At 51.5% G+C, this 26,602-nt stretch overlaps 2 protein-coding genes and 3 non-coding genes across 5 annotated transcripts; all 5 read left to right on the plus strand.

The window, feature by feature from the left end:
- The first annotated feature begins 1,408 nt into the window (after positions 1-1,408).
- Positions 1,409-1,480, plus strand: TRNAP-CGG (transfer RNA proline (anticodon CGG)). The gene has a single exon. It is a non-coding gene; the product is annotated as a tRNA-Pro (tRNA).
- A 5,452-nt stretch (positions 1,481-6,932) lies between these two features.
- TRNAP-AGG (transfer RNA proline (anticodon AGG)) lies at positions 6,933-7,004 on the plus strand. The gene has a single exon. It is a non-coding gene; the product is annotated as a tRNA-Pro (tRNA).
- A 2,198-nt stretch (positions 7,005-9,202) lies between these two features.
- TRNAR-CCU (transfer RNA arginine (anticodon CCU)) lies at positions 9,203-9,275 on the plus strand. Its single transcript has one exon. It is a non-coding gene; the product is annotated as a tRNA-Arg (tRNA).
- A 4,358-nt stretch (positions 9,276-13,633) lies between these two features.
- On the plus strand, positions 13,634-14,584 carry LOC101532866 (olfactory receptor 1F1). Its single transcript, XM_004587048.3, has one exon. It carries the CDS (start codon positions 13,634-13,636, stop codon positions 14,570-14,572), a length of 939 nt encoding a protein of 312 aa, XP_004587105.2. The 3' UTR covers positions 14,573-14,584.
- Positions 14,585-21,354: 6,770 nt separating this feature from the next.
- LOC101533102 (olfactory receptor 1F1-like) lies at positions 21,355-24,476 on the plus strand. Its single transcript, XM_004587049.3, has 2 exons — positions 21,355-22,273; positions 24,454-24,476. Exons 1-2 carry the CDS (start codon positions 21,355-21,357, stop codon positions 24,474-24,476), a joined length of 942 nt encoding a protein of 313 aa, XP_004587106.3.
- Positions 24,477-26,602: the final 2,126 nt, after the last annotated feature.

Below are 26,602 nucleotides of genomic sequence, written 5' to 3' on the forward strand. Positions count from 1 at the left end.
ACAGAATCGGGCTGAGGCTTCAGGTGGGGAATTGATATGTTAATGTCGCCCTTGTCTCTTGGAGAAGCATTCCTGATAAGTTAAGATATGCACTTGTCTTGGGAGAGACGTGCTCTGGTGAATCCGAGACATGGTGGGGAAAATATCCCTTTATATTTGAGAAAAAAAAATGACTTGGGCACCCAGAATGCCATGCCTACTGCCCAGTCTACCTCCTCTCACATTAGGATGAATGCGCGTGTGTTTGTCTTGGGCTCAGACTGAACAAGGACCGTCACTCTCACTTCCTGTTCCACCAAAACATTGCTGCCCTGCTTGTCCTTCACCACAGAAACCGCAAGAAACTCAGTTCTGCAAAACACAGCAGCGTTCGAAGTTGAACGATAGTTCACAGGGAGTACTGTGGATGCCAAGCATTCTGTTTCCCTCAAGCATTTAATACATTTCTGCAAAAAGAAAAAAATTTTAATTTTTTTTAATTAAGAAAAAACATTTCTGGAAAGTGCTCAGTTTTCTGACAGGGCCAGCCTTCACACACTGCCGTATCTACAGTAGATGATTTGAAAGCTAAACCCCTAGAGCTTTCCTTGGAATTAACACTAACCTTAATCTCAGTTCCTCACAGCAAAATCAGGAGCCCAATAGGGGGCTTGAGCTGTTACCATGGAGATCTAAGAGTCTATCAACTGAGCTAGACAGGGAAGTGCAGCTGGGTTACAACCAGCTATTTAGGATCCTCAAAGTTGGAGCAGCAACGGGGGATATCATACAAAAAAAAAAAAAAAAAAAGGAAAACTGACTGTGATTCTGGAGAGGGACCTGGGCCAGTGCCCCGTTCCCCGGCATTGTCCAGCCGTAGCTACAGGCTTTTGGAGTCAGTGAGGCCATCAGCTTCTCTCTACCTCCCCGCCACTGCCCCCTCCCTCCTGTAGCCCAGACATTGATTGTCAACCCTTGGCCTCTCTGGCTGTGAGCTGTGAGTCCATGACGTTCACTTGGTCATCAGGGATGGGCAGCAGGGTTGCAAGGCTGACCTCCTGGACTCCTGGGCCCCCCTCTCCCAGACCTAGTGCTGGAGGATGGGGGAGGGACTGAGGAGGGCAGGACACAGGTGGCACCCCAGGGCCTGTGGTTCCTGCCGCCAAGGCATGCCTTTCAGCACGCACAGCTGATCCCATCCTGCTGCTGGCCCCCTCTCCTTCCTGGAGTCACAGAGCTCTCCTCCAGAGACTGAGCAGCTCTGTGCCCATCCTGCACAAGGACCTCAAGTCCAGCCAGAGCCCAGCCAGAGCCCAGCCAGAGCCCAGCCAGAGCCTAGCTTAGAATAGGTGTCCAATCCACTACAGAGCTAGAATATAAACTCAGTAATTACCTGATAGAAGATTAGTGGCCATTGTCTTCTGTTAGTGGCTCGTTGGTCTAGGGGTATGATTCTCGCTTCGGGTGCGAGAGGTCCCGGGTTCAAATCCCGGACGAGCCCTAGGGGGTTTATTTATTTTACTTACTTAAAATATCCTGACTCTTTAAGATAAATGAATACCGAGCTTTCTGATCTTAGAAAGCAGAGAAAGCACCGGGCGCACACGCCCTCGGCGCCATGCTGTGCTTCAGACGCACCCAGTTCCTCACAGCAAACGTGAGGGTTAGGAAGGAATCCTGGACGGGGTAGCCCCGGTGCACGCCAACTGGTCCTGGCCCCTGGAGTGCTCCTAACCCTCAAACCCCCTCCATCCCCGCACTCCGCTCGCTGCCCGCTTAACCACGGCCTGCGCAGGCGCAGCTGTAGATCATGCGACCCCCGCCAAGGTGGGTGTGCAGGACCCCGGGCGGCAATCACTAGCGCCCGACGGCTGGGGTCGCATGTGTCATTGCTTGTTGGAAACTTGTTGAATACATGTGGTTGAGTGAGATGCATGATTTTACAAAATCATACCTGTTTATGTACCCATCAGGCCATGTTAACTGGCAGCCTTGGTACACGCTTGGGGAGGGCAAGAGTGGACGTTGCTGGGCTGGGGACATGACCATCATGTGGGCGACAGAGGGCCTCGACCCAAATGCTGATGACCCCTAAGAAAGTTCCCCTCATTTGGGAGACCCTCGGCTGGGCTACCCTCTGAGAAGTTCTGCCATCTATTAAATGTGGGAGTGGCAGCAGGCGCCGCAGGCATCCTGGGGAAAAAACCCAGCCGAGTTGTGGGGCATTCTGTGAGTGCTCAGTTCAGTTTCGTAAAATTTTGCAATTCGAAGGTCAGGAACCTTTGACTGCTTGCCGGGTCTGTGAACCACAACGTTGCTTGGTGGTCGTGGGTCCTCTGGAGGGTAGTCTGCTGTTGTCCCGAGCTAGCCAGAGTGCCCATGCGCTCTCCCTGGGCTGTTCAGGAAGCTTTCTGGGGTTTCCAGTAGCCTGCTGGGGAGTACAACGGGTGGGGGGATTCAGTTCTGGGTCCCATTTTGGGACTCCTGTGGAAGGTTGGGGACAGAGCCAGTCCATGACATGTGGTCAAGGGCTTGGCTAGTGGCGTCTTGGGGTTCAAGCCCTACACTGGACTGAACTTTAATTTTGCTTAGGATTTACTTATTAAAAAAAAAGATTTACTTATTTCTCTGAAAGACAGAATGAGAAACAGAGGGTGAGAGACCTCTTCCATCTGTTGCCTCAATCCCCAGATTACTGCAACAGCCTGGTCCTGGCCAGGAGGCGGGAGTTGCAGGAGTCCTCCTTCGGCCACCCCCTACTGCTTACCCAGGCACCTTAACAGGGAGCTGATCTGGGAGTGGCACAGCTGGAATACCTTTGTTGCCAGTGGCAGCTTAACTTGCTTCACCACAGTGCTGGCCCCTGGGCTGAATTTAGAAAAGGCTTAGCATCATTCGTAATTTTTTTTTTTTTTAATGGCTAACATCCACACTTTCCCTTTGTGCTCTGGTGCCTGATAGGAGAGTAGGTCTTTTACCATCTTATAATTACCGTTTCTAACCTGGGGGCTTGACGTACAGATAGAACGCATTTGGGGCAAGTCCACTTGCTGCACGGCTCCCAAGATGAGTCCCCAGTACCTGAGCTGTCAGGGTGACCAGGCGGTTCTGGTGGCTCCCGGAGGCCCTGGATTTAAATCCGGATGAGCCCCTTCCTTTTCCTCCCGCATTTGCAGCAGAACAGAGAAAAGAAACCCCCTCTATGCTGCAGCGAGTCGCGCTCAGTGCCCCCCGCCTGGGCCTCTCTATGTGAAATGCCTCGCTGGGTGCTTGAGGGTAGCTGGACACCGACAAGGCCGGCGTGAAGAGCAGAGAAGGTCCAGCTCCCTTCCCTCATCCTGAGGTGGGTGTGAATTTGCCGGTGGCCCAGGCTCGGGTCTGGTAGGCATCCTGGCCCGACGCCCTCCTGGGCCATCCTTTACAGAAACCCGGCGGTCCTTGGCCCCCCAAGGCCACGGCGCACTATGCGGTCGGTGGAGACAAAGTCACCCAGATCTCACGTCTGATTTGGCCTTGCTCTGGCCTCTTCGGGGTTGGACGGGAGGAGCCGGCAGGGGCATGGCAGAGATGGGGCGGTTTTCTGCACGCACGCAGCAGGCGCTTACTGAGTGCTTGGCGACCTTTCCTAGTTGGCGTCCGGTGGTTGCCAGAAGGGACTCCAAAGATAGTCTCGACCCGGATGGTGGAATCGATCAGACCTGGAGCTCCTGGCAGCGGGGAACGACCGTGAAGTGAGACTTGTGGTCGGGTGATGCTCCTCACTTTGTGCGGCGCTGGCCCACAGGTCTGAAAACAGCCTTCTTGTGGCTGGATTTTGTCCGCCTGGCACTGCCCCTAGACACGGCCCAACCTCAAATAGAAACCTGCGGGTTCCACTTGCTTAGGGTGTGAGAGGTCCCAGATCCTGGACAAGCCTTTCGTTTTCAACCCGGAGATCTGAAAGAAAGCCCTTTATTTTGCAGTCACGGTATTACCCCTCTTGGGAGAGAATCTTTTTTTTTTTTTTTAAAGATTTATTCATTTTATTACAAAGTCAGATATACAGAGAGGAGGAGAGGCAGAGAGGAAGATCTTCCGTCTGATGATTCACTCCCCAAGTGAGCCGCAACGGGCTGCTGCGCGCCGATCCGATGCCGGGAACCAGGACCCTCTTCCTGGTCTCGGGTGCAGGGTCCCAAAGCTTTGGGCCGTCCTCTCCTGCTTTCCCAGGCCACAGTAGAGAGCTGGATGGGAAGTGGAGCTGCCGGGATTAGAACCGGCGCCCATATGGGATCCCGGTGCGTTCAAGGCGAGGACTTTAGCCACTAGGCCACGCCGCCGGGCCCGGGAGAGAATCTTGAAAAAGCTCCCAGGCTGTCTAAGGGTCACCTACAGTGGCCATCCCTAGCTAAATGTATCAGACTGACTTCCAGGCCCCTGGAGGAGCCAAGTCCATCCTGGGTCTGCCCAGAGAGGGGTCTTGTAGGATCCCAGGCATCAGCCTGTTTGCAAGCCTGCGACCCGCAGCACGCCCCTTCCTTGTCCGCCGTACCTGGACAGAGCCTCAATGGCTTCTCTGAAAGCCTCTACAGGGCTGGGTCTCTTGTGCTTTACTCCAAGGATTGAGGACGCACACTCTTAGCCAGGTCTTTCGATTTATCAGGGGTCCTGGGTCTGCGAATGTGCCATGAATCGAGGATACAGAATCACCCTGATCTCCAGTCCTTGAGGTCCAGTTGGTAAAATTCACCACAAAGATTAACGTGACCTTGCACTCCTGGCAGAAGAAACCAAATCTTTTTTTTTTTTTTTTTTTTTTGTGGAAAATGAGATCACACTGATTTATTGATTCTTGCATGGTAAGACACAAACTGTACCACGGGTATCCTTATGTATCTAAAAAGATGGAGGACAATTATGACATTATCATCATATAAAATGTTCTTTTAATCTAAATTAAAAAAAAAAAGAATCAAGTACTGGTGCATATTGGAACAGAACAACTGGAGGTTTAGAATGCCATGCAAATGGTTAGCTGTGGGCCAGTGGCTAAGACGCCACTGGGCACCCACATTGCACATCGGAGTGCCTGGGTGCCTCTGGAAAGTCCAGCTGCCCGTGGATAGGCACCCTGGGGGGCAGCAGGTGAAGGCTCCAGCATGTGAGTCCCTGCTTCCCACGTGGAAGAGTCAGTCCAAGTCAGGGTCTGCCTGGGAAGGGCAATTGTGTTTGTGGTTTCTTGATGCTCCAACAAATTGCTGCAAAAGTTAGTGGCTCAAAATCACTCACTTACAAAGAGCAAATTGTGCCAAGAGTGAGCCCGACTCCAGATTTGCTGTCTGGCTTGCTCTTTTAAGATGTTGCCTCACTGTCTCACCCATGCTCCTGCTAGGCCAGGAGCGAGCCAGAGGCTGGACCCACGAGGCAGATATTTCACAAAGCCAGCCTGCCTCCTGCAGGTCCTCACGGCCAGAAAGGCGGACCAGTGCTGGAGGCTGCTGCAATGCAAGTGGTGCTTGGCTCAGGGCCCTATCTTCCCCTTCACCAGGAACTGGGACCATCTAGTTGCCTCACCAGTTCTCCTCCACGTTGAAGGGCCCTGGGGCGCACCTCCTGATGGGGAGACCCTGGGGCTCTGTACTCTTCCTCCTCTCCAGGACCCTGGCACCTTGTCTCGGGCGATGTGAGATACAGTGAGTTCCTGGTTTGCAGAAGGAACAGCTGCCTGAATGTCCCAGAGTGGGGGGCTCAAGGGGGCTTACACAGACTGGCAGGGTGCCACAGCCTCCCCCCACCAATCTCTACACCTCACAGTGGCTTTCTTGCACCCTGGCCCCCTCAGGTCCTCCCCCTGGATGTGGCATTGCTGCCCAGCAAGCCTGGGTGGGGTGGACCTGTTGGGGCTTCCAGAAGGAGGAGGGGTGAAGGGCTTGGGTGTGGGCCACAGGCCCTACTCGAACCATGTTGGAACCTGGTAAGAGCTCTGCTCACCACACCAGGGGTCTGGCCTGGTCCGGCTCACTGCCTTCCCTCCAGGGTGTCAGGTATGATTCCAGCCCTCCTGGTCATCCTCTTTTTAAGGGTTGGTTTTGCAGAAACTGGGCCAGAGACCAAGAAGCCTGTATCTTTCAACAAGCACTTGCCTTGTGCTGGGTCCCTGGTGGGCACCGCCGGGACAGGGACTGGCGAAGAGTGTGGTTTTGGTTTCTACAGCGCTGCCCCAGTGGCCGAGCCAGGTGCCGGTTTGTCCCAAGTTCTGGGCTCGGTGGATGTGAGCCGGGCAGATTTCGCGCAGGCTCTTGCTTTGCGCGGTTAGGCGGTTAGGTAACGCGGAGAACCCAAAGGCTCCGGCTGGAGATCCCGGGAAGGGGCCGATGGCCCTGCGCTGGACGGGCTCTCCCAGCTTGCGGGAGACCCGGGCTCCGGCTCTGCGTGGGGTGGGGGGCGCCGAGGTGGGGAGCCCCCTCAGGCTTAGGAAGCTGCGCTCGTGAGGCGATCTGATTGTCACTTTGCACTCGGGACACCTCTCCCATATCCACACCTCGCACCGGCCAGCTCTGTCGGCAGTGCCGGCTGCCGTCAACCCCAGCCCTGGGTTGCTTTGGTTTGGGCTTTGGAATCCTGAACATCTCGGCGGGCCTGTCTGAGCACCCACGCGTGGCCGCATGCCCAAGAGGGGCGGCCTTGGCCTCTGCTTGCTCCTGGGGGGCGTAGCCGTGCATCCGCCCCCAAAACCCTCTGCCGACTTCTGTTCCCTGTGCACTCCAGGCAGCGAAGGGTGCGGAGGCTGATGACCAGAGGCGATGACCTGCGAGGACCACCGCAGTCACCGAGTTATGGACGGGGAGGTTGCCTTCTTCCTAAAGGGGGTGTGGGTGGCTCCATTCTTGTTCAGGAGAAACTTGGACTTCGCTCCGAGTGCTTACGGGGTCTTCCGATGGTCACAAGAGCACAGTGGGAGCACCTACTTATGTGGCTCGTTGGTCTAGGGGTATGATTCTCGCTTAGGGTGCGAGAGGTCCCGGGTTCAAATCCCGGACGAGCCCTTCCTTTTAGACCAAGACCTTCTTTCTCTTTGCGACCTTCCCCGCGACGCATTCTGTCCCTGAGATCCCGACCGCAGGAGGAAATGAGGGAGAAATCTTTGGAACTCGCGGACTGTATTCCAAGGTCAATATTTTAACTGGGTGATTTGAGCTGTGGGCTGCGGTTTCTCTGGCTCCAGACCGGAAGGGAGGGGAGTTAGCGAGGTTCCAGGGCGGCCGTTACCACACGGTTGTCTTGCCCTAACTCAGGCGGGGAGCCGGCGCCGCCCTGGGTCGGGACCGGCGCATTTTGGGGTCGGTGAGCCCGTGGCTGGCCGGGCTGCCCTAGGCCCTTGCTCGGCGTTGGACTCTGGCCCCACCGCCCTGAGCTGCGCGGTGACGGGTGGTGGTCCTGGGTCCTCCGCACCCTCGTCGGAGTCGCCTCTTTCCCGCCTGCTCTGTGTGATAGCGAGCAGTTCCTGGCATAACCATTTCTCTCCTAAGATGATTATTATTATTTTAACTTGGCTTTCTGGGTAAAAGAAAAAAAAAGTATGCTTAAAGGAAAATACGCTAGCCGACATCTTCGTTTTCTCTTAGCGCTAATAGGTGGGGTGACTGGCACCAGCTGTCTTGCTATAATACTGGACATTTTTTAAAAAGAAAAGAAGAAGAAAAAAAAACCCCAAACCTTAAAAGCAGCGAGGAGCTTTCAGGATGGTGAGGAAGCCAAATGTAATCTTGGGCGTGGGACCCCAGAGAGTGCGGCAGAGCCCCCAAGTTACAGGCTTTTGGAGAACATTTACCAGTGTGGAAAAAGGAGAGAATTTGTGGGGGTGGCAGGGCCTCTCGAATCTGTGACCCTAAAACACAAATGTCTCCAGCTTAGCTGAGTCTGTAAAGAGGGTGTCCTAGGCGTGGGGACCCTAGGGGTGTCTCCAGGGCTTCCCCAAGCCCACCTCCACTCCCGCTGTCAGAATCTGGTCGGGTGGTTTTACGACAGATCCCTCCGCAGGAGCGCTGGAGAATGGCTCTAAGAAACCTGGGGGAGGGGAGCCTCACGGCCTGCTGAGTGCACCTTAGCCAGGTGATGGTTGTGCCCCAGGACCGCTGCCAGTGGCCTCCTGTAGGTCTGAGGGGGTGTGGGGCTCACCCCGACTGCGTTACCTTCCTTGCAAAAATGTTTTAACCTGGATGAAATATAAGAAAAACTAGAAAAATTCAGACTGGGGAACACTCTCCGAGGCAGCCTGGCCAGACCCTTTCACCAACATCAGTCTGCTGTTCAGGGTAGGCGCGGCTCTGTGTCCTCTGACCCGGGAAACCCTGCTCCATCTAGCCTGTTTCTCGCAGGGCCTGGACAGGAGAGATGGGGTGCGGGTGGAGGCTGCGCGCCGCAGCCAGCCAGGACCTGAGCTCCACCTGCAGCGCCCTGGAACCCCCGCACGTCCTGGAACCAGAGCTGCCTGCCCGGTGCCTTCGGAGGCGTCGGGGTGAGGGAGTCTCGGGCCCCTGCAGGCGGCCCTCGAGGAACTCTGAAGACCGGTCCCCGGTTCGGTCCTTTTTTTAAAGCCACAAAACGCATTCGTTATTTGGGGGGAAAATCTAGTATGGGACGCATGAGAGATCATCTCATAGCGCGGAGGAAAAGGGTAAATGGGAACGCCAAGGGGTGTCTGCAGACCCAGAAGTACTCTTGAGCTAAGGAGCGGATAGCGAGCAAAGTTCGTAAGGAGGTGGCCTCACCTTGGGGACAGTGTGGGTTCGGCAAGGAAGCCTGGGTGGGGGGATGGGGAGGGAGGGTCTTTTCGGCGCGTTACCGGAACCGCGTGCTGCGGGGTGGACACCACAGGCCGCCCCCGGTCCAGGGCGTCCTGGCGTCCAGCGGCGAGCTCTGGCTTCGGCCTGTAGCTCAGCGTCAGAGGACGCCACCCGGGGCGCTGTCTGCGCGACATCGTCCACCTCGGCAGCACCGGCCTGTCGGGTCTGGGCCCCCGGGTCTCTGCCGTCGCTCGTGGAGGGAGCCGGCGAGCCGGGGCCACCCTGCCGGCAGCGCGGAGCTCGCAGGAGCGGCGGCGGGCGGTGGCTGGTCCCTTGTTCCCGGGGACTTCAATAGAGGGCATCACGTCTGAGGAACCCAATCTCCTCATCAAATGCATACCCCAATCAGTCTTCAGGTGGCTTCACAGGCACCAGTCACCAGCTTCCTTCTGCTGTCTGCCCCAGTGGCCTAATGGATAAGGCACTGGCCTCCTAAGCCAGGGATTGTGGGTTCGAGTCCCACCTGGGGTAGTTACTGTCATCTAGTGATGAACATATTTTGAAATATGGCACAGTCAGACAAAAGGATCTATCAGAACAACAATCTAATCTGCTCAATATAAAATGTTGGCATTGGCTGTTTAGGACCTGGTCATGGTTTGCACATTTGATCCTCCAATTACACTCCTGTGAACCCAAGTGCAAGAGGAAGTTTCCTTTGAGGGCTTACAGTAACAGGTCTTGGTTGTGTTTATTCAACAGATTATCTGTAGATCTATGTATCCATCCACCTATCTGAAAGTGCAGAGACTGGTGGAAACTGGGGAGGAGCCTTGAAGGCTTAGGAGGGGGACGGTGTTCTGACCCTGGGTGATAGTGTTACTGAATTTTCACTTTGAACGCAGTATCCTTTAATAAAAGTATTGTGGGGGCTCAAGAGTGAGACACAGCAGTCCTGGATATGTGGCTAGGGTGCATGGGGTGCCCCTCCCCATCCCAGGGGCCCCAGGTTTGGGGCTCCCACACGCAGCCGCTGCCTGTGGCATCAATGACCTCCGCAACTTTCTCAGTACAAGGAGTGGCTGTCTGTTCACCTCCTTGCTGTCCAATGTGGCACTGTACAGTCTTACTGTTAAAATGATCAGCAGGAACTAGAATCGTTTTTATCCCCCACCCCCCGACCTGACCTGAGATTTGGAAAATGTAAATTCACCAAGGGAAGAATGTCCGGGCGGAAGTGTTAGTTCTGGGATCTGGTGCTGGGTTCCTCTGAGAATCCTTCACCCTAGGGACCCATTTCTCAGGAGAGTCTGCATCCACTTGTAACTCTTTTGTAAATACAGTTTTTTTCCTTTTTAAAAAATGACTTTTATTTAAAAACAAAAGTTATTGAAAAACAGACAAAGAGAAAGAGATTGCCCATCTTCCGATTCGCTCTTCAAATGTCTGTAGTGGCTTGGGCTGGACCAGGCCAAAGCTGATCAGGTCTGCCAGATCAGTGGCAGTAACTCAGCTACCTGGACTATCACTTGCTACAGCCAGCATGCACATTCGTAGAGAGCTGGCATTGGGGCTGGAACCCAGGCACTCTGACATGGATGCAGGTGTCCCGTGCAGTATCTGCACTGTGTCCCTAAGCTCTATCTCTGTAAGAGACAGGCGTCTTTGTGGGTGTGTTACCGAGCTATTTTTTTTTTTAATTAATTACGTTGCATTATGTGACACAGTTTCTTAGGCTCTGGGAGTAAGTACAGTTCTTAATCTACTCTGCCATTTTCTCTTTTTTGGCTGTTGTTACTGTGTTGCCATACACACCTAAGCAGACACACACAGCCATCTTCATCAACTCACCTCCTGGGCTGCTTTTTTTGTTGTTTTTCCTTTGAAGTGTTTTATCTATACAGGTAAACTGAGTTGACACACCTCACACACTCTGGGGAGCGCAGAGTGACACGTCGCTGGGCTGCTTCTTCTGAGTCACATTATGTTTCCCTTTCAACTTGAAGGTCTTCACTTATTTACTGTCCTGTGCCAGCGATTTACAGAACCTTTTCCCCATCCTGTAGCTGGGTGGACTGCAAGAGACTAGGCTTTGTCTGGGCATTGTCTTTCTCAGTCTAGAGGCTCCACATCATTGGATTCTCAGAGCGCCCTGGCAGCAAGTGCTGGCCATGTGATGCAATATTTAGTAACAAACTTTGGGTGCTAAGATGATCGTTGATCATAAGGTTTTCTTCAGTTCACTGGAAAAGTGATTAAAGCAGTTGACTAATTTCTCTGTGTACTTTGGGATTCCTTCTATCCTGCTGTGGAGGCAACTGATGTTTTCAGGTCCCGGAACTGAGCCCTGCTGGAAACACACAGACTTTGCCAGATTTTTTTAAGATTTATTTATTTTGGGCCGGGCGGTGTGGCCTAGCGGCTAAAGTCCTCGCCTTGAAAGCCCCAGGATCCCATATGGGCGCCGGTTCTAATCCCGGCAGCTCCACTTCACATCCAGCTCCCTGCTTGTGGCCTGGGAAAGCAGGAGAGGACGGCCCAAAGCTTTGGGACCCTGCACCCGCGTGGGAGGCCTGGAAGAGGTTCCAGGTTCCCGGCTTCGGATCGGCGCAGCACTGGCCGTTGTGGTCACTTGGGCAGTGAATCATAGGACGGAAGATCTTCCTCTCTGTCTCTCCTCCTCTGTGTATATCTGGCTGTAATAAAATGAATAAATCTTTTTTTAAAAAAGATTTATTTGTTTTATCTGAGAGGCAGGTTTACAGAGAGAAGTTGATGAAGCAAGAGTAGGAGGAGAAGGAAAAGGAGAGGAAGAGGAAAAAGGAGGAGGAGGAGGAGGAAGAGAGAGAGATCCTCAATCCACTGACATACTCCTCAAATGGCCACAAAGGCTGGAGCTGAGCCATTCTGGAGCCAGGAGCCTCCTTCAGGTTCCCTACATGGGTTCAGGGGCCCAAGGCTTTATGCACATTTTGCTATTTTCCCGGGTGTAAAGCAGGGAGCCAGATGGGAATTGGAGCAGCTGGGACACGAACCAGCACCTAAATAAGATGCTGACATTTGAAAAGTGGAGGATTAGCCTGTTGAACCACAGCACCAGTCTTTGGCTGTACAGTTTTTTTTTTTTTTATGATTTATCTACTTTTATTGGAAAGTCAGATATACAGAGAGGAGGAGAGACAGAGAGGAAGATCTTCCATCCAATGATTCACTTGCCAAGTGAGCACAACAGCCTGTGCTATGTCAATCCGAAGCCAGGAGCGAGTAACTTCCTCCAGGTCTCCCAGTGGGTGCAGGGTCCCAAGGCTTTGGGCCATCCTCGACTGCTTTCTCTCTGTATCTCCTTCTCTCTTTAAATCTGACTTTCCAATAAAAAAATAAATCCTTAAAAAAAAAGAAATGACTTGTCATCTGGCCTGTTATAAAAATGACAATTGACCCATGAAGCACTGCGTGGGATGCTATGTGCAAATAGTATTTATCCAGTATAGGAGCTTGATGGAACACAATTACAGATGTAATAGTGTTTTGTAGCTCAAGCCTCCTTTGAGTAGACACGGTCCTAGCCTGAAGCACTGATGAGGTTAGCGTTCATGAACCCATAAAATTAACACAGCTGGGTGGTGTTAACACTCTCCACTGCAGTAATGATGAAACCCTGTGATTCAGTAGGTAGTTCCCCAGGGTCAGACAATGGCAGTAGCAGACGCAGGAATCCAAAGATTATTTTCCTAATCCCTAGGCAGATTCAACAGGACATCCTTAGCTTGGGTGGGTGTTAACTCCAGCAGGCTTCTCCTTGGCTTCGTGTTTGCTGATGGTTACCACTAGTATTGCGTCATCTTCAAGCAGGAAGCAGGTGACTCTGGTGACTCCTCTCCAAAGAGGAGAAGGGCGATTGCTCTCTGCTTGTCTCTAATGAGGCTCACAGGGAACAGGACCCTAGTGGCCGTGGCTTGTTCTGGGATTATCTCAAGTGCTCTCCTGCACCGAGAGCCCAGTCGGTGTCCTCCACCTCCTTCTGAGTGCAGACTCAACTTGCAACCCTCAAGGCGACCCCACTCCCTCAGACTCTGGCTGTGTCTGAAGAGGTTGAGCATGTCCAGGACCTGTGGCGACATCGAGGATATCCATTCACACCTGCTTGTCAGGCAGCAAAGGCTCATGCGGCCATAACTCATTGCCTTGTACACTGAGTCCTGGAGATAGCCCTGCGGTCAGCAGCAGCTTAAATGCCATCCCCTGGTCACTCCCAGAGTCTGCCTGGTCCGGCAGGGACACAGACTGGCTGTCTCTGCTTGCACCTCCGGTTGTTCTGCTGGTTCCACAAGTGAGACTCAGGGTGCTCAGCAGGATCCTCAGGAGGCCCCATTTGGACCCCGAAAGGTGCTTGGTAAATGGAGACTGACAGCAGCCACAGGTTAATCACAGCATTCCCTACCCCAGAACTGGGGAGCATTATTGGCTGACTGGACACAGTCCCCAAAGTAGACGTGCCTGGGTGTGAGGGCTGGGGACATTTTCTGACCCTGGTCATCAGAGGGGTGTTGTGTTAGCCTCTCACTGTCCACTTGTCTTTATGAAAACCGCTGGATGTTGTGTTTGCTTGCCCTCACTACAAGCAGCAAAGTTTCAATTTTATTTACAGATCTAAATGAAAAATCACTGTCAGTTTCTCGGGGGTCCTTTGAGAGGTTCTGTGTGATCACCCTAGGCAGATAATCTTATTTGCCAATGAAGGTGTGGAGGCCCATGGAGACATGGGTGGCAAATATGCACAAGGAGCAAAATCCTGACGTCTTCCCCATGTCCTGTGGTTGTCTATGTGGCCTACCTGACTCAAGTTTTTGAACTAAGAGTACCGTGGCTCTGCATCCGTGCTCAGCCCCATGAGCGGGGCCAACCAGTCGAGCGTCTCCGAGTTCCTCCTCCTGGGGCTCTCCCGGCAGCCGCAGCAGCAGCAGCTGCTGTTCGTGCTCTTCCTGAGCATGTACCTGGCCACGGTCCTGGGCAACCTGCTCATCCTCCTGGCCATCAGCACCGACGCGCGCCTGCACACCCCCATGTACTTCTTCCTCAGCAACCTGTCCTTCGTGGACGTCTGCTTCTCCTCCACCACCGTCCCCAAGATGCTGGCCAATCACGTCCTTGGGTCTCAGGCCATCTCCTTCTCTGGCTGTCTCACTCAGATGTACTTTGTTTTCTTGTTTGTGGACATGGACAATTTCCTCCTGGCTGTGATGGCCTATGACCGCTTTGTGGCTGTGTGCCACCCCCTGCATTACACAACAAAGATGACCCGTCAGCTCTGTGTCCTCATGGTTGCTGGGTCGTGGATTGTTGGCAACTTAAATGTCTTGTTGCACACCCTGCTGATGGCGCAACTCTCATTTTGTGGGGACAATGCCATCCCCCACTTCTTCTGTGATGTCACTCCTCTCCTGAAACTCTCCTGCTCGGACACACACCTCAATGAGATGATGATTCTTACCGAGGGGGCCCTGGTCATGATCGCCCCGTTTGTTTGCATCCTGGTGTCCTATGTCTTCATTGCTGGTGCTGTGCTGAGAGTGCCCTCCCTTGGGGGCAGGTGGAAAGCCTTCTCCACCTGCGGCTCCCACCTGGCCGTGGTTTCCCTCTTCTATGGGACCATCATTGCTGTGTATTTCAACCCTTCCTCCTCACACTCAGCCGAGCGGGACACGGCGGCCACTGTGCTGTACACGGTGGTGACGCCTCTGTTGAATCCTTTCATCTACAGCCTGAGGAACCGGGACTTGAAGGGGGCTCTCAGAAGGGTGGTCGGCCAGAAGCCATTTCCTGCCTGACAAGAGATGCAAGATGGAATCTCCCTGTCAGGGCTCAGTGCAGTGGTTGTTGAATCAAAGGTGGACGCAGCCAGCCGGGCTGATCTCTCACAGGTAGCCCTGTTGCTTCTGCTTAGTGACTCATTTCTGACTTGTACGGCCAGGTCAAGTGTTTCCTTTGTAAGTGGTTTGTTTGTAGGATGCAATCACCAAGGAAGTGTTCGTGATTCACTCGTGTCTGGTCCCCAGGGCTGAGTCAATAAATGAGCATCTCTGGTGGTAAGATCTCACTGGGTCAGAAACCACTGCCGGTGTGTCCCTCTGCTGTCAGGTGGACAAGAGGTTGGCACACAAAAATCCCCAGAAATTCAGTATAATGAATCATAACAGGAACGGTGGATGAGTTGTCTCATTCAAATGAGACTGCCTGGTGGACATGAGAGCCTGGCTAAGGAGGTAAGGAGCATCTTATGGTCACAGTCCTTAAACTGTTGCTGGAATTGTGTGCATCACATTCTGAGTACCTGGGTGAGTCCTGGCTCTGTCTCCTGCTAATGCAGACCCTGGGGGGCAGGTGATGACGGTTGGGTCACTGCCTCCCTCCTGAAGACTCAGAGTTCCTTGCTCCTGCCTGTGGTGGATACTTGGGGAGTGGACCAGCAGACAGGAGGTCCCTGTTCTGTCTCTGGATGAAGCCAAAGGTCCTCTGCCTTTCACGGATAGAAAGGACTGAGGGACACGTCCCCTCTGCCTCTGCAGAGCCCTTAAGCCTGCTCGTGGTGTATCTACTGCAGTCTGCTGCCTTGGTCCATATTGTTTGGGGATGACACGGAGACTGTTGTAAGGTTCGGGTTACAGGTTTTCTGTGTTCAGGTTCATGTGGCTGTTCAGTGAAGTGACTCTGGACCATGGAGGGTATGCCTGCTGTGGCTGCCAGCTCTCCGTGTCAGGTCAGTGCTCCCCAGGAACACCCAGCTCAGATGTGCCCTTCTCCCTTTGAGAGCCCCTCTGGGTCCTTGGGGTACTTTAACATTCAATGAACTCCAATAAAAATTTTCCCTACTATGTATTGCTGTATTTCTAAAATAGAATTCAAACAGGTGTATAAGAAGATGATAGCATTGAGATACTGACTGATTTTTCTCATTGTAAAACTCAATTTATGAAGTCTAATATTTAATATTTGAAATCTCTAAAAATATTTTATTCATTTATTTGAAAGAGCAAATAAGAAAAAGCATTTCATTCTCCAAATGGTCACCATGGCTGAGGCTAGTCTAGGCCCAAGTCAGGGCTCTCCCACGTGGGTGTTAGCGATGCAGGTTCTTGAGCCACTCTGCTGCTTTCTCAGGTGTATTAGCAGGGAGCTTCATGGGAAGTGCAGAGGACTCAAGCTGGTCACAGGTGTCATCTTGGCCCACTGTGCCACAGTGCCCGTCCATTCCCTTTCGTTGTGTAAACAGTTTGTGGTTTGTGAATTGCGGGGAGATGATAGAGGATGTGGAGGCTCATGGATGTTACATACCTGTTACACAGTGTGCTTTCTGGGAGCACAATGATCTTTGTCCTGTTTAAGCCTTTTTCCCCTGATACACACTTTGGTTACCATGCATATTGCTACTCTACATTCTTTTGACACAGATTGCTCATTCTCCTAGACTTTCTACAAGTTTTCTCGAGTGAAGATTCGCTTTTTTTTTTTTGGTCAGGATCTTATGTATTTGTAGGGGGAAGATGAGGGAGAGCAGTGGAAGGAGGAAGGGAAGAATTAGAGCACCCCCATCTGCTGGTCCACTATTTGCTGGGCTGGATGAAGCCAAAGCTGGCAGCTGGGAACTTCATCCAGGTCTCCAGGTGGCCAGCAGGAACGGAAGCTGAGTCGTCCTCTGTTGCTTCCCTAGGTACGTGTTAGCAGGAAGCTGACATAGACACAGAATCAGGACTCAGTCTCATCACTCTGCTGTGGCCTGCCAACAGCTTAAAGAAATATCTCAACTGCTGTGACTAAGCCTGAATTCAGATCTTCTTATTAAACAGGCTGCTAGGTCTCCCAGAGCGATGGTCTAGAGGCTAAATCCTCACCTTGCAGAATCCCATGTGTGTGTTGGTTCGTGTCCCCGCTGCTCCACTTCTAATACAGCTCCCTGTTTGTGGCCTGTGAAAGCAGCAGAGAATGGCCCAAAGCCTTGGAACCCAGCACCTGCGTTGGGGACAGAGAGGAGGCTCTTGCTTTTAACTCCTGGCTTCGGGTTGAGCTCAGCTCTGCTGTTGAGGCCACTTAGGGATTGAACCAGTGGATGAAAGATCTTTCTGTCTCGTTTCTGTAAATCTGACTTTCCAGTAAAAGTATAAATAGATGTCTTAAAAAATATACTCCTGGGGGGCTGGCACCATGGCATTGTAGGCAAGCTTCCACCCCATTGGGCATTGGTTAGTGTCCCTGCTGCCCCATGTCTGATCCAGTTCCTTGCTTGTGTCCTGGGAGAGCAGAGGAGGACAACTCAAGTCCTTGGGCCTTTGTACGTACATGGGAGACCCTGAGGAGGCTGCTGGCTCAGCTCTGGCCATTGTGGCTTTTGGGTGAATGAAACAGTGAATATAAGGGCTCTCTCTGCGTGTTATTCTCTCTGTAGCTCTGTCTTTCACATAGAAATGTAAAGAACTTAAAAAAACTTTAACATCTGTGGACAGTGGAGAAAAATTAGAGTGTGATCTTATTCTGTGAATATTCTATGATGGGTTTTTCTGACTCCATTTCCTATTAAAGATGAAACTGTGTGTATGCAATTAAGGTGTGCTAGTTGAGAGATCATTCCCCATGGGTGTCAGCCCCCCGTAAAGCACTCTTGCGAGGGGAGTTACTGACATTGCTCTAGGAGGTGCTGAGCTGACAACAGAAGGTCCACCCATTCAATCCATTCTGGGCGCCTGCTGCTCTGTGCTTGTTTCTGCTTCCCAGCCTAATCTCCGCCCTGGCCATTTGCTACTTCCTGCGAAGCAAAGGCTGTTTCATTGTGCTACCTGCCACCCACCTGCCTGGAGCAGTCTCACGCACTCACCTCTTCACTCGTCTCCTGTGTGCACAGGTCACCCGCCACTGCTAGGATTTCTTCAGCTCCTTCTATACCTTTACGTCTGGAAAGCAGTGCTGTAGTAGGCAGCATGGGGTGCCTGCTGGACCCCTTATCAAGCGGGAAAGCCTTACACCCAGGCAGATGGGGCTGTTCCTGGGAGAGGCTATCACTTCCTGGAGTGTCAGGATGTTGTCTTACTTAATTCCAGGTCATAGGTCCTCCCCAGGAAGCCTGCACCCAAGGCTGTCAGTGCCTTCTGCCTCTCCCTCTCCACTCCTCTGCCTCCCTCTCTCCTTTTCTTTCTCTTCTCTCTCTCTCTCCCTCCCTCCTCCTTTCTCTCCCCCTGTCTCTCTTTCCTCTCCTCTTCCTTCCTCTAAGGATGTTCAAATTTCAGGGAACTGACTTGTGTGATTGGATAGGCTTGCCACGTTGGGAATCCTTGGGGTGACCTGAGACTTGGGGCAGTAGGTGCTGTGGTTTGGCTCCGCTGACCTCTCTCCTGCAGGAGGCAGTCTTTTGCTGCTTTCTGACTACACAAGGCCCGCCCCCATGCTGCGGCAATGTGCTTACCCCTAAGTCTGCTGTTTGGAATGTGTGTCTCATCTGAAAAGCACATTTATAAGACACTTAAAACCATGTTCCACCAAGGATCTTGTACTCTGGTCCAGCAAATTCACCATCGCACCTGCTATTAGGCCTGCAGTGATTCTGACAGGTGCTCAGTATTTCCTATTCTTACATTTTACTGAAGTTCCCATCATGTAAAAGGAATAATTTTAAAGCAAATGATCCCATGGCCCTGGGCTCATTCAGTGTGGGGCAAGCCCCAGTGCTGCCCAGGACTGAGACATTTTAATCTCCCATAGGAAGTCCTGTAGCTGGTAGAAGCTGTGCATTTCCTGCCCTCTAGTCCCTGGCAGCTGCCAGTCTGCTCTCTGTCTTCATGAAGTTGACGAGCCTTCCTATTTCATAGAACAGGATCTATGCAAAAATGATCGTGTCACAGGCTGCATGCTGTTGTTTTAGGTTGTTCCATGTTATGACATGAATTAGAGGTTGTTTCAGTTTTTTGGCCAAATCAAATGCCGTGCTATGTATGCAGCACAATTTGTTTATCTACTAATCGACTTGTTGTTCTGTTTTAAATAAATTCCTTTCTGTTAAAACCACGTAAGTGTGTGGCTTAACAAGTTAAAGCCCTGCTTGAGATGCCCTTGGCCCACATGGAAGTACCTGGTTGGAGTCCTGGCTTGTTCCTTCCTTTTTTCCTCCCTTCCTTCCTTTATTTATTTTTTAAGATTTATTTTATTTTTTTGGGCCCGGCGCGATAGCGTAGCGGTTAAAGTCCTCACCTTGCACCCCTGGGATCCCATATGGGCGCCGGTTCTAATCCTGGCGGTCCTGCTTCCCGTCCAGCTCCCTGCTTGTGGCCTGGGAAAAGCAGTTGAGGACAGTGCAAGGCCTTGGGACCCTGTACCCGCGTGTGAGACCCGGAAGAGCTCCTGGCTTTGGATTGGCTCAGTTGCGGTCACTTGGAGAGTAAACCATCAGAAGCAAGATCTTCCTGTCTGTCCCCTCCTCCTCTCTGTATATTCACCTTTCAATTAAAAAAAAAGATTTATTTTATTTTTATTGGATAGACAGATATGCAGAGAGGAGGAGAGACAGAGAGGAAGATCTTCCTTCTGATGGTTCACTCTGCAAGCAGCTGCAGTGACTAGAGCTGAGCCAATCTGAAGCCAGGAGCTTCTTCCAGGTCTCCCACATGAGTGCAAGGTCCCAAAGCTTTGGGCCGTCCTCCACTGCTTTCCCAGGCCACAGGCAGGGAGCTGGATGGGAACCGGGACCACCGGGCTTAGAACTGGTGCTCATATGGGATCCCGGGAGCGTTCAAGGAGAGGACTTTAACTGCAACGCTATTGTGCTGGGCCCTCCTTCCTTATTTTTATTAGAAAGGCAGGTTTACAGAAAGAGAGACAGAAAAAAAGATCTTGTATGTGCTAATTCTCCCCAAAGCCACAATGACTAGAGCTGAGCCAATTCAAAGCCAGGAGCTGGGAGCTTCTTTCGGGTCTTCCACATAGGTACAGGGGCTTAGGACTGAAGTCACTCTCCACTGCTTTTCCAGGCCTTTAGCAGGGAGTTGGATTATCCAGGACATGAACTGGTGCTGTATGAACTGGTGCTCATATAGGATGCTGGTTCTTCAAGATTGAGGGTTAGTCAGTTGAGCCATTGTGCTGGGTCCACTACTCTCTTTCTCGCTACTCTGATTCAGGTTCCTGCTACTCTGTCTGGGAAGGGATCTTTGGCAGCTGTCACCCATGGTGGGGAGTCAGATGAAGTTCTGGACTCCTGGCTTTCATCTGGTCTAGCCCTGAGCCCATCTCAGCTCTGCCCAGGAAGAAGATATAGCAGACAGAAGTCTGTTGTGTTCATATTCTAGCTGAGCTATATGGTGACTTGAGATGGGCTGTCTCTCTCCTGCTTGTGAAGCGCCTGGTGCTGCCAGCTACAGTGCAGGGGATGGGATGTGGTGTGTACATGGCTCCTGTGTGGATTCAGGAGTTGCCACTGGGGAAGGAGCCAGCCTTTGAGTGGGTGAGGCATCCTTGAGTGGCCTGATGCTTAGATCACATAGGGTGCTGGGTTCTCCCAACCAGATTCTCTTTATTGCCAATATGGTCATGGATTAAAGCCATGTGTCCTGTCAACTGGAGGAGCTATGTCACCTCTAAACCTCTCTCCAGATGAGCAGACACAGGAGCTCAGGGTTTCAAGGGAAACACAGAAATAGCCCGAGGTCTGAACAAGGACGTAGGGAGGAGAAAGGAGTAGCCGAGTTTCCACCTTTATGGGCGCGGGCCCTGAAGAGCCCGCGATGAGGTTAGAGGCCCTATGAAACTCCGTCAGGGAACGTTGGCGTCAAGGTGTCTTCAGGTCTAATGTCTTACCATTTAGGCCCAGAGCCACATCTGAACTGCAGGTAATGGTCTGTGCCCTCACTGTGGGTCCAAAGGGGACAGAGAGCGGAAGGAAGTCTTTGCTTCTCCTCTCTAACGAGGTGCTTGGGGAGTCTGCTCCCAGGGGTGGAGGGAATCCTGTAAAGGCTGCGCTGTGTTGCCCCAAGCGCTGTTGCTGCTTGCTGGGCTGAGAGCATGAGGCCTTGCTCCTCACCACTCAGGACCTGCCTGTGTTTCCAGAACCTCCAGATTGCTGCAGGAAAAAGTGGTGCTGCCCAGGTGTGCTGGGGGACAGGGAAGGACGGCAGCAGCACCAGCCTGGCCGGGGCGGCCTTAGGAGGTGGAGGTGTTAGTCTTTGCTTGTTAAGACACGAGTCCTACTGCAAAACTTTGTGCTTCTCCCAGATACAGTGAGCACCAGTGGGAGCCCCGAGTTCCTTGGTTGTCCCTTGAACCCAGCAATAATCATCAACCATGTCTCTTGCCTTTTTATGAGCCACTGGGGAGTTGGATGCGAGTGAGTAGAGCAGAAGTGCAACTGGAGACCCTCAGCAAGGGTCAGTGTGCTTTCCAGTGTCAAACACAAGAGAGCCAAGTAGGCTAGCAGGAAACACAGTGGAGTTGAGTGTAGGGAGAGTGGGAAGTCCAGGTTAGCAGCTCTTAGAACTACCTTGCAGGCATGGTCCTGCCTGGAGCCAGAAACACCTCAACCTCCCTTGTGTACGCTTCTGAATCTGCTGTTTTCTGTTCACCTGGGCTCAGCCCCATGAGCGGGGCCAACCAGTCGAGCGTCTCCGAGTTCCTCCTCCTGGGGCTCTCCCGGCAGCCGCAGCAGCAGCAGCTGCTGTTCGTGCTCTTCCTGAGCATGTACCTGGCCACGGTCCTGGGCAACCTGCTCATCCTCCTGGCCATCAGCACCGACGCGCGCCTGCACACCCCCATGTACTTCTTCCTCAGCAACCTGTCCTTCGTGGACGTCTGCTTCTCCTCCACCACCGTCCCCAAGATGCTGGCCAATCACGTCCTTGGGTCTCAGGCCATCTCCTTCTCTGGCTGTCTCACTCAGATGTACTTTGTTTTCTTGTTTGTGGACATGGACAATTTCCTCCTGGCTGTGATGGCCTATGACCGCTTTGTGGCTGTGTGCCACCCCCTGCATTACACAACAAAGATGACCCGTCAGCTCTGTGTCCTCATGGTTGCTGGGTCGTGGATCGTGGCCAACCTTAATTCTCTGTTGCACACCCTGCTGATGGCACAACTCTCATTTTGTGGGGACAATGCCATCCCCCACTTCTTCTGTGATGTCACTCCTCTCCTGAAACTCTCCTGCTCGGACACACACCTCAATGAGATGATGATTCTTACCGAGGGGGCCCTGGTCATGATCGCCCCGTTTGTTTGCATCCTGGTGTCCTATGTCTTCATTGCTGGTGCTGTGCTGAGAGTGCCCTCCCTTGGGGGCAGGTGGAAAGCCTTCTCCACCTGCGGCTCCCACCTGGCCGTGGTTTCCCTCTTCTATGGGACCATCATTGCTGTGTATTTCAGCCCTTCCTCCTCACACTCAGCCGAGCGGGACACGGCGGCCACTGTGCTGTACACGGTGGTGACGCCTCTGTTGAATCCTTTCATCTACAGCCTGAGGAACCGGGACTTGAAGGGGGCTCTCAGAAGGGTGGTCGGCAGTTGCTGTTCATGATGACAGTGCAATGGATTTGCAGCATTCCCAGGAGTAAATATCTTTTCCAACTCACTGAAATGCAACAAGTGCCTTTAATAACTCAGAACCAATAAGCTCTATCTTGGGAACTTTACATTACAGGGAACTCTGCATTATAACCCCACATCCTTGAACAGGTAATAGCATTTGTTACTTATTCCATTTTACCATTCTCCCCAACAGCCAAGCCTGTCCTGAGCCGTTACTCAGACTCCCATTAAATGTAAGTCTGTGCCTCACTTCTAGAAACTCTCTTAGCATTCGAGCAGTGGTGTTCATTCCTGGGCACGTGTTGGTTGCACCTCCCAGGAACCCTTGAACCATGAGCAAACCCCAGTCAGTTACCTCAGACGTGCTGGGTAGAGACCTCTATCCTCGGTTCCCTGGCAGGCTCTAACATACCTTCCTAGTGCCAGTTGCACTGCCATGCACCCTGGAAGTGCTCAGAGAAACTTTGAGGCCCCTTGTGGCAAGCACAGTCCTTGGACGTTCTCTCTGGGCCCACAAGTTGTGCTGAGAAGGCTGTGTCTTGGTCCTTCATCCAGATGCCTGGTTCCCAAACAGAATCATAAGAACACTTCAGGGTTGTCTGGGGCCTCATCCACTAAGACTCTCACCTTGGGGGGACCTATGCAGTGTCAGGGTGCCTCTGGTTTGTAAGAGTTGTCTCCCCAGGATGTCTCGCCTGTTGTCTCCTTGTATTGCAAGCCCCCCACCCCCTTAGCCTTCAGGACCCGGGCCCAGGTCTCCTGCTCTGTGGAGACTGGTGACTCTTGTCAGTTAACACTGATGGTCCCTGTCCCAGGTTCTCTCAGAAACTCCTCTAGGACTTATTATCCACGTGAAGCCAGCTGCTTGCCTGTTCTTTCCTCTCCACATCTCCATTCCTGCTTCACCCTCAAGACCCTCAACTGGTGTGAGATGCTTGGGACTCAGCCATGCACTGTGTGCCTTGGCTGACCTGTGCAAAGCCAGGCCCCCCGAACAAGCTGTGTGTGAACCCATTTCTACTAGTTCAGTGAACAAACAAAAATGGTCTTAATACACGCTGCCAAAAATTCCATGTAAGAAAGTTAGAGTCCCCTGTAAAACACTGCTAAATATCTGTAAGGAGGGGTGGACATGGGCACAGCGGTTGAGTGGCCACTTGGGATGTCCACAGCAGGGTGCCTGTATTCAAGTTTTGACTCAGTTCTTCCTCTGTTCCAGTCTGCTGCTGATGTGCACCCAGGAGGTGGCAGTTGATCACTCAAGCACTGGGTCCCTGACACCCATGTGGAGATTTGCATTGAGTTTGTGGTTCTTGGCTTTATGCTGGCCCAGCTGTGGCTGTTGCAAGCATTTGGCAAGAGAACTAACAGATGAAGATTTGTTGTCGAATGGTTTCTTTGCCTTTCAAATACAATAGATAAATAAGAAGTTGAAAATATAGGAAAAAATTTTAACCAAAGCTGGTCTGCAAGTATGCATACAATCTTACACATTGATTTTTCCATTTACTGTTTCCCATGATATTAAATATGTTAGAAATGTGATATTTACAATTGTGTGGTATAACATGACATGGATGTATTATAGTTTATTGGGATAATCTTGGATTTTGGCAGATTCCTTGTGTGATTGTATCTGATTGCAGCAGACACCAGGCTCACACTGCTTTGTCTGCTTCATGAACATTTCCGCAGGGTGACTGGTGTGTCACTTTAGCAACAGGGACAAGAATTGGGTCCTGTTCCTTTGTTCAACTCTTCTTTTCTAAGAGGTGAAGTCACCTCTCCCGCTTGTGGACAAAGTTTCCAAAGCTCACTCCAGTGGTGTCATCCGTGGCCCAGGTGCGACCAGGTCATGTGTTCATTCATGGGTGCTGCATGTGCTACCTTTGCCCTTTCAATCTGTTCTTTGCTTAAATTCTAATTGCTAAATTCTAAATTAAATTAAATTCTAAATTCTAATTGCTCAAGTAAAAGCCATTGCCTGGGCTACTTGTACTGTGGACTTGTCAGCTATATGCTTGGTATTCTCTTCAGTGGATTCTGTGGCTTGAGGGTTCTTGTCTTCAGTGTCAGATGGTTCCTTTTTATAATATCTTTCTTGCTGTGTCTAATTCTGTTAGAAAAGTTAGAGCTCAGATGATCTGCTGGAAAGAAGAGTTGTCCTCCACTTCATAATCATTTTTGTAAACATTTATTTTTATTGGAAAGGTAGATTTTTAAAACAGACTTATTTTTTATTGTAAAGATAGATCAGATTTATAGACAGGAGAGACAGAAAGATTTTCTATCTCCTGGTTCACTTCCCAAATGGCCACAACTGGAGTTGAGCTGATCCTAAGCCAGGAGCCTGGAGTTCCCTCTGGATCTCCCACACAGGTGCAGGGTCCCAAGGCTTTGTGCCGTCCTCGACTGCTTTCCCAGGTCACAGGCGGGGAGCTGGATGGGAAGTGGAGCAGTCGGGACATGAGCAGCACCCATATTGGATGCTGGTACTTGTAGGTCGAGTATTAGCCAGTTGAACCAATGCACCAGCCCCTCACATTAATTTTTTTAAAAAGAATTATTTATGTATTTGAAAGCCAGAGTTACAGAGAGAGAGAGAGGGAGAGAGAGAGAGAGACAGAGACAGAGACAGAGACAGAGACAGAGAAAGAGAAAGAGAAAGAGAAAGAGAAAGAGAAAGAGAAAGAGAAAGAGAAAGAGAAAGAGAAAGAGAAAGAGATGAGACAGAGAGGTTTCCCATCTGCTGGTTCACTTCCTTGATGGCCACAACAGCTGGAGGCGGGCCTGTCTAAAGCCAGGAGCCAGGAGCTTCTTCAGAATCTACCACATGGGAGTGGGGGCCTAAGCACGTGGGTCACATTTCACTGCTTTCCAAGGCTGTTAGCAGGAGCTGGATGGAAAGTGGAGCAGCCAGGACTTGAACTGGTGCCCATGCAGGATGCTGGCACCACAGGTGGCAGGTTTACCTGCTATATCATAAAACCAGCCATCTCACATTCATTCTTAAAGCTTTTGTGCATTTATACATTTAACATATCCTTATTGTGGAATGGTTTAGAAAATGCAGATAATTATATCGAAGAAAGGGTAAACTTCAAATAATCCCACCATTCACTTGATGATCTTCAATAATAGTTTGCACATTTCTTTGTTTTTTTTGTGTGTGGGGGGGGGGCGGCGAGGTTTTTTTTTAATCATCAGATCCATAACCCTCAAAACCCAGCCCCATGGTGGGCAGTCCTCCTTGCTCTGCTCTACCCCACAGCCAGGGTAGACAAGTCGTCTGGAGGACCTCTGCAGGGCAGGCTGGCCTAGATGCGTGGTGTGAGCAGTGCAACTCTGGCTGCCACAGGCCTCTCCTGCAGCCAGAGTTGAGGGACAGGTGCCTGTGGAAGGGAGGCCTGCCTGGTCTCAGAAGAAAGCTCTCTGGCTCCCAGCCAAGGAATGGTTCAAGCACACCGGTCAGGGACCGGAAGGCCAGAGGGAAGAAGAGAGGCATGGGAAGGGGGTGTTACCTCAAGGGAAAAGGGTCAGCTGGTCTCCTTCTGTTGGAAGTAGGAAAGGGAACACATTGAAATTACACATAATGGGCCCGACGCGATGGCCTAGCAGCTAAAGTCCTCACCTTGAACGCGCCGGGATCCCATATAGGCACCGCTTCTAATCCCAGCAGCTCCACTTCCCATCCAGCTCCCTGCTTGTGGCCTGGGAAGGCAGTTGAGGATGGCCCAAAGTCTTGGGACCCTGCACCCATGTGGGAGACCTGGAGCAAGTTCCTGGCTCCTGGCTTTGGATCAGCACAGCTCTGGCCATTGCAGTTACTTGGGGAGTGAAACATCAGACGGAAGATCTTCCTCTCTGTCTCTCCTCCTCTCTGTATATCTGACTTTCTAATATAAATAAATTAAAAAATTACATATAATACATAAATTGTGTATAATGCTACATTTTTTTGGGGGGGTTGACAGTCCATATGTGAAAATTTCACACTTATTATTAAAAACCCTTCAAAAATTATCTTTCAAAATACTACGAAGGGGCATTTAAGATCTGAACAATAATACATGATCACTATAGAAAAGTTGAAATGGAAATGAAACACAGAACTGAAAATGATGTGTAGGCACACAAAGTATCACCTTCCTCACAACTTCAAAAAAAAAACCAGACTTATTTATTTTCACTGGAAAGACAGATATACAGAGGGAAGGAGAGACAGGGAGGAACTTCTTCCACCTGCTGGTTCACTTCCCAAGTGGCTGCAACAGCCAGAGCTGCACCAATCCAAAGCCAGGAGC

The sequence above is a fragment of the Ochotona princeps genome, chromosome 24 (genome assembly GCF_030435755.1).
Source record: "Ochotona princeps isolate mOchPri1 chromosome 24, mOchPri1.hap1, whole genome shotgun sequence".
In the NCBI taxonomy this organism is placed as follows: Eukaryota; Metazoa; Chordata; class Mammalia; order Lagomorpha; family Ochotonidae; genus Ochotona; species Ochotona princeps.

Bases quoted from the DNA above. Each gene is read 5' to 3' on its own strand.
- LOC101532866 (XM_004587048.3), top strand. From the start codon at position 13,634: ATGAGCGGGGCCAACCAGTCGAGCGTCTCCGAGTTCCTCCTCCTGGGG.
- LOC101533102 (XM_004587049.3), top strand. From the start codon at position 21,355: ATGAGCGGGGCCAACCAGTCGAGCGTCTCCGAGTTCCTCCTCCTGGGG. The intron at 22,274-24,453 runs GTTGCTGTTCAT...TCTGCTGGAAAG, and splicing joins TCTCAGAAGGGTGGTCGGCA to AAGAGTTGTCCTCCACTTCA.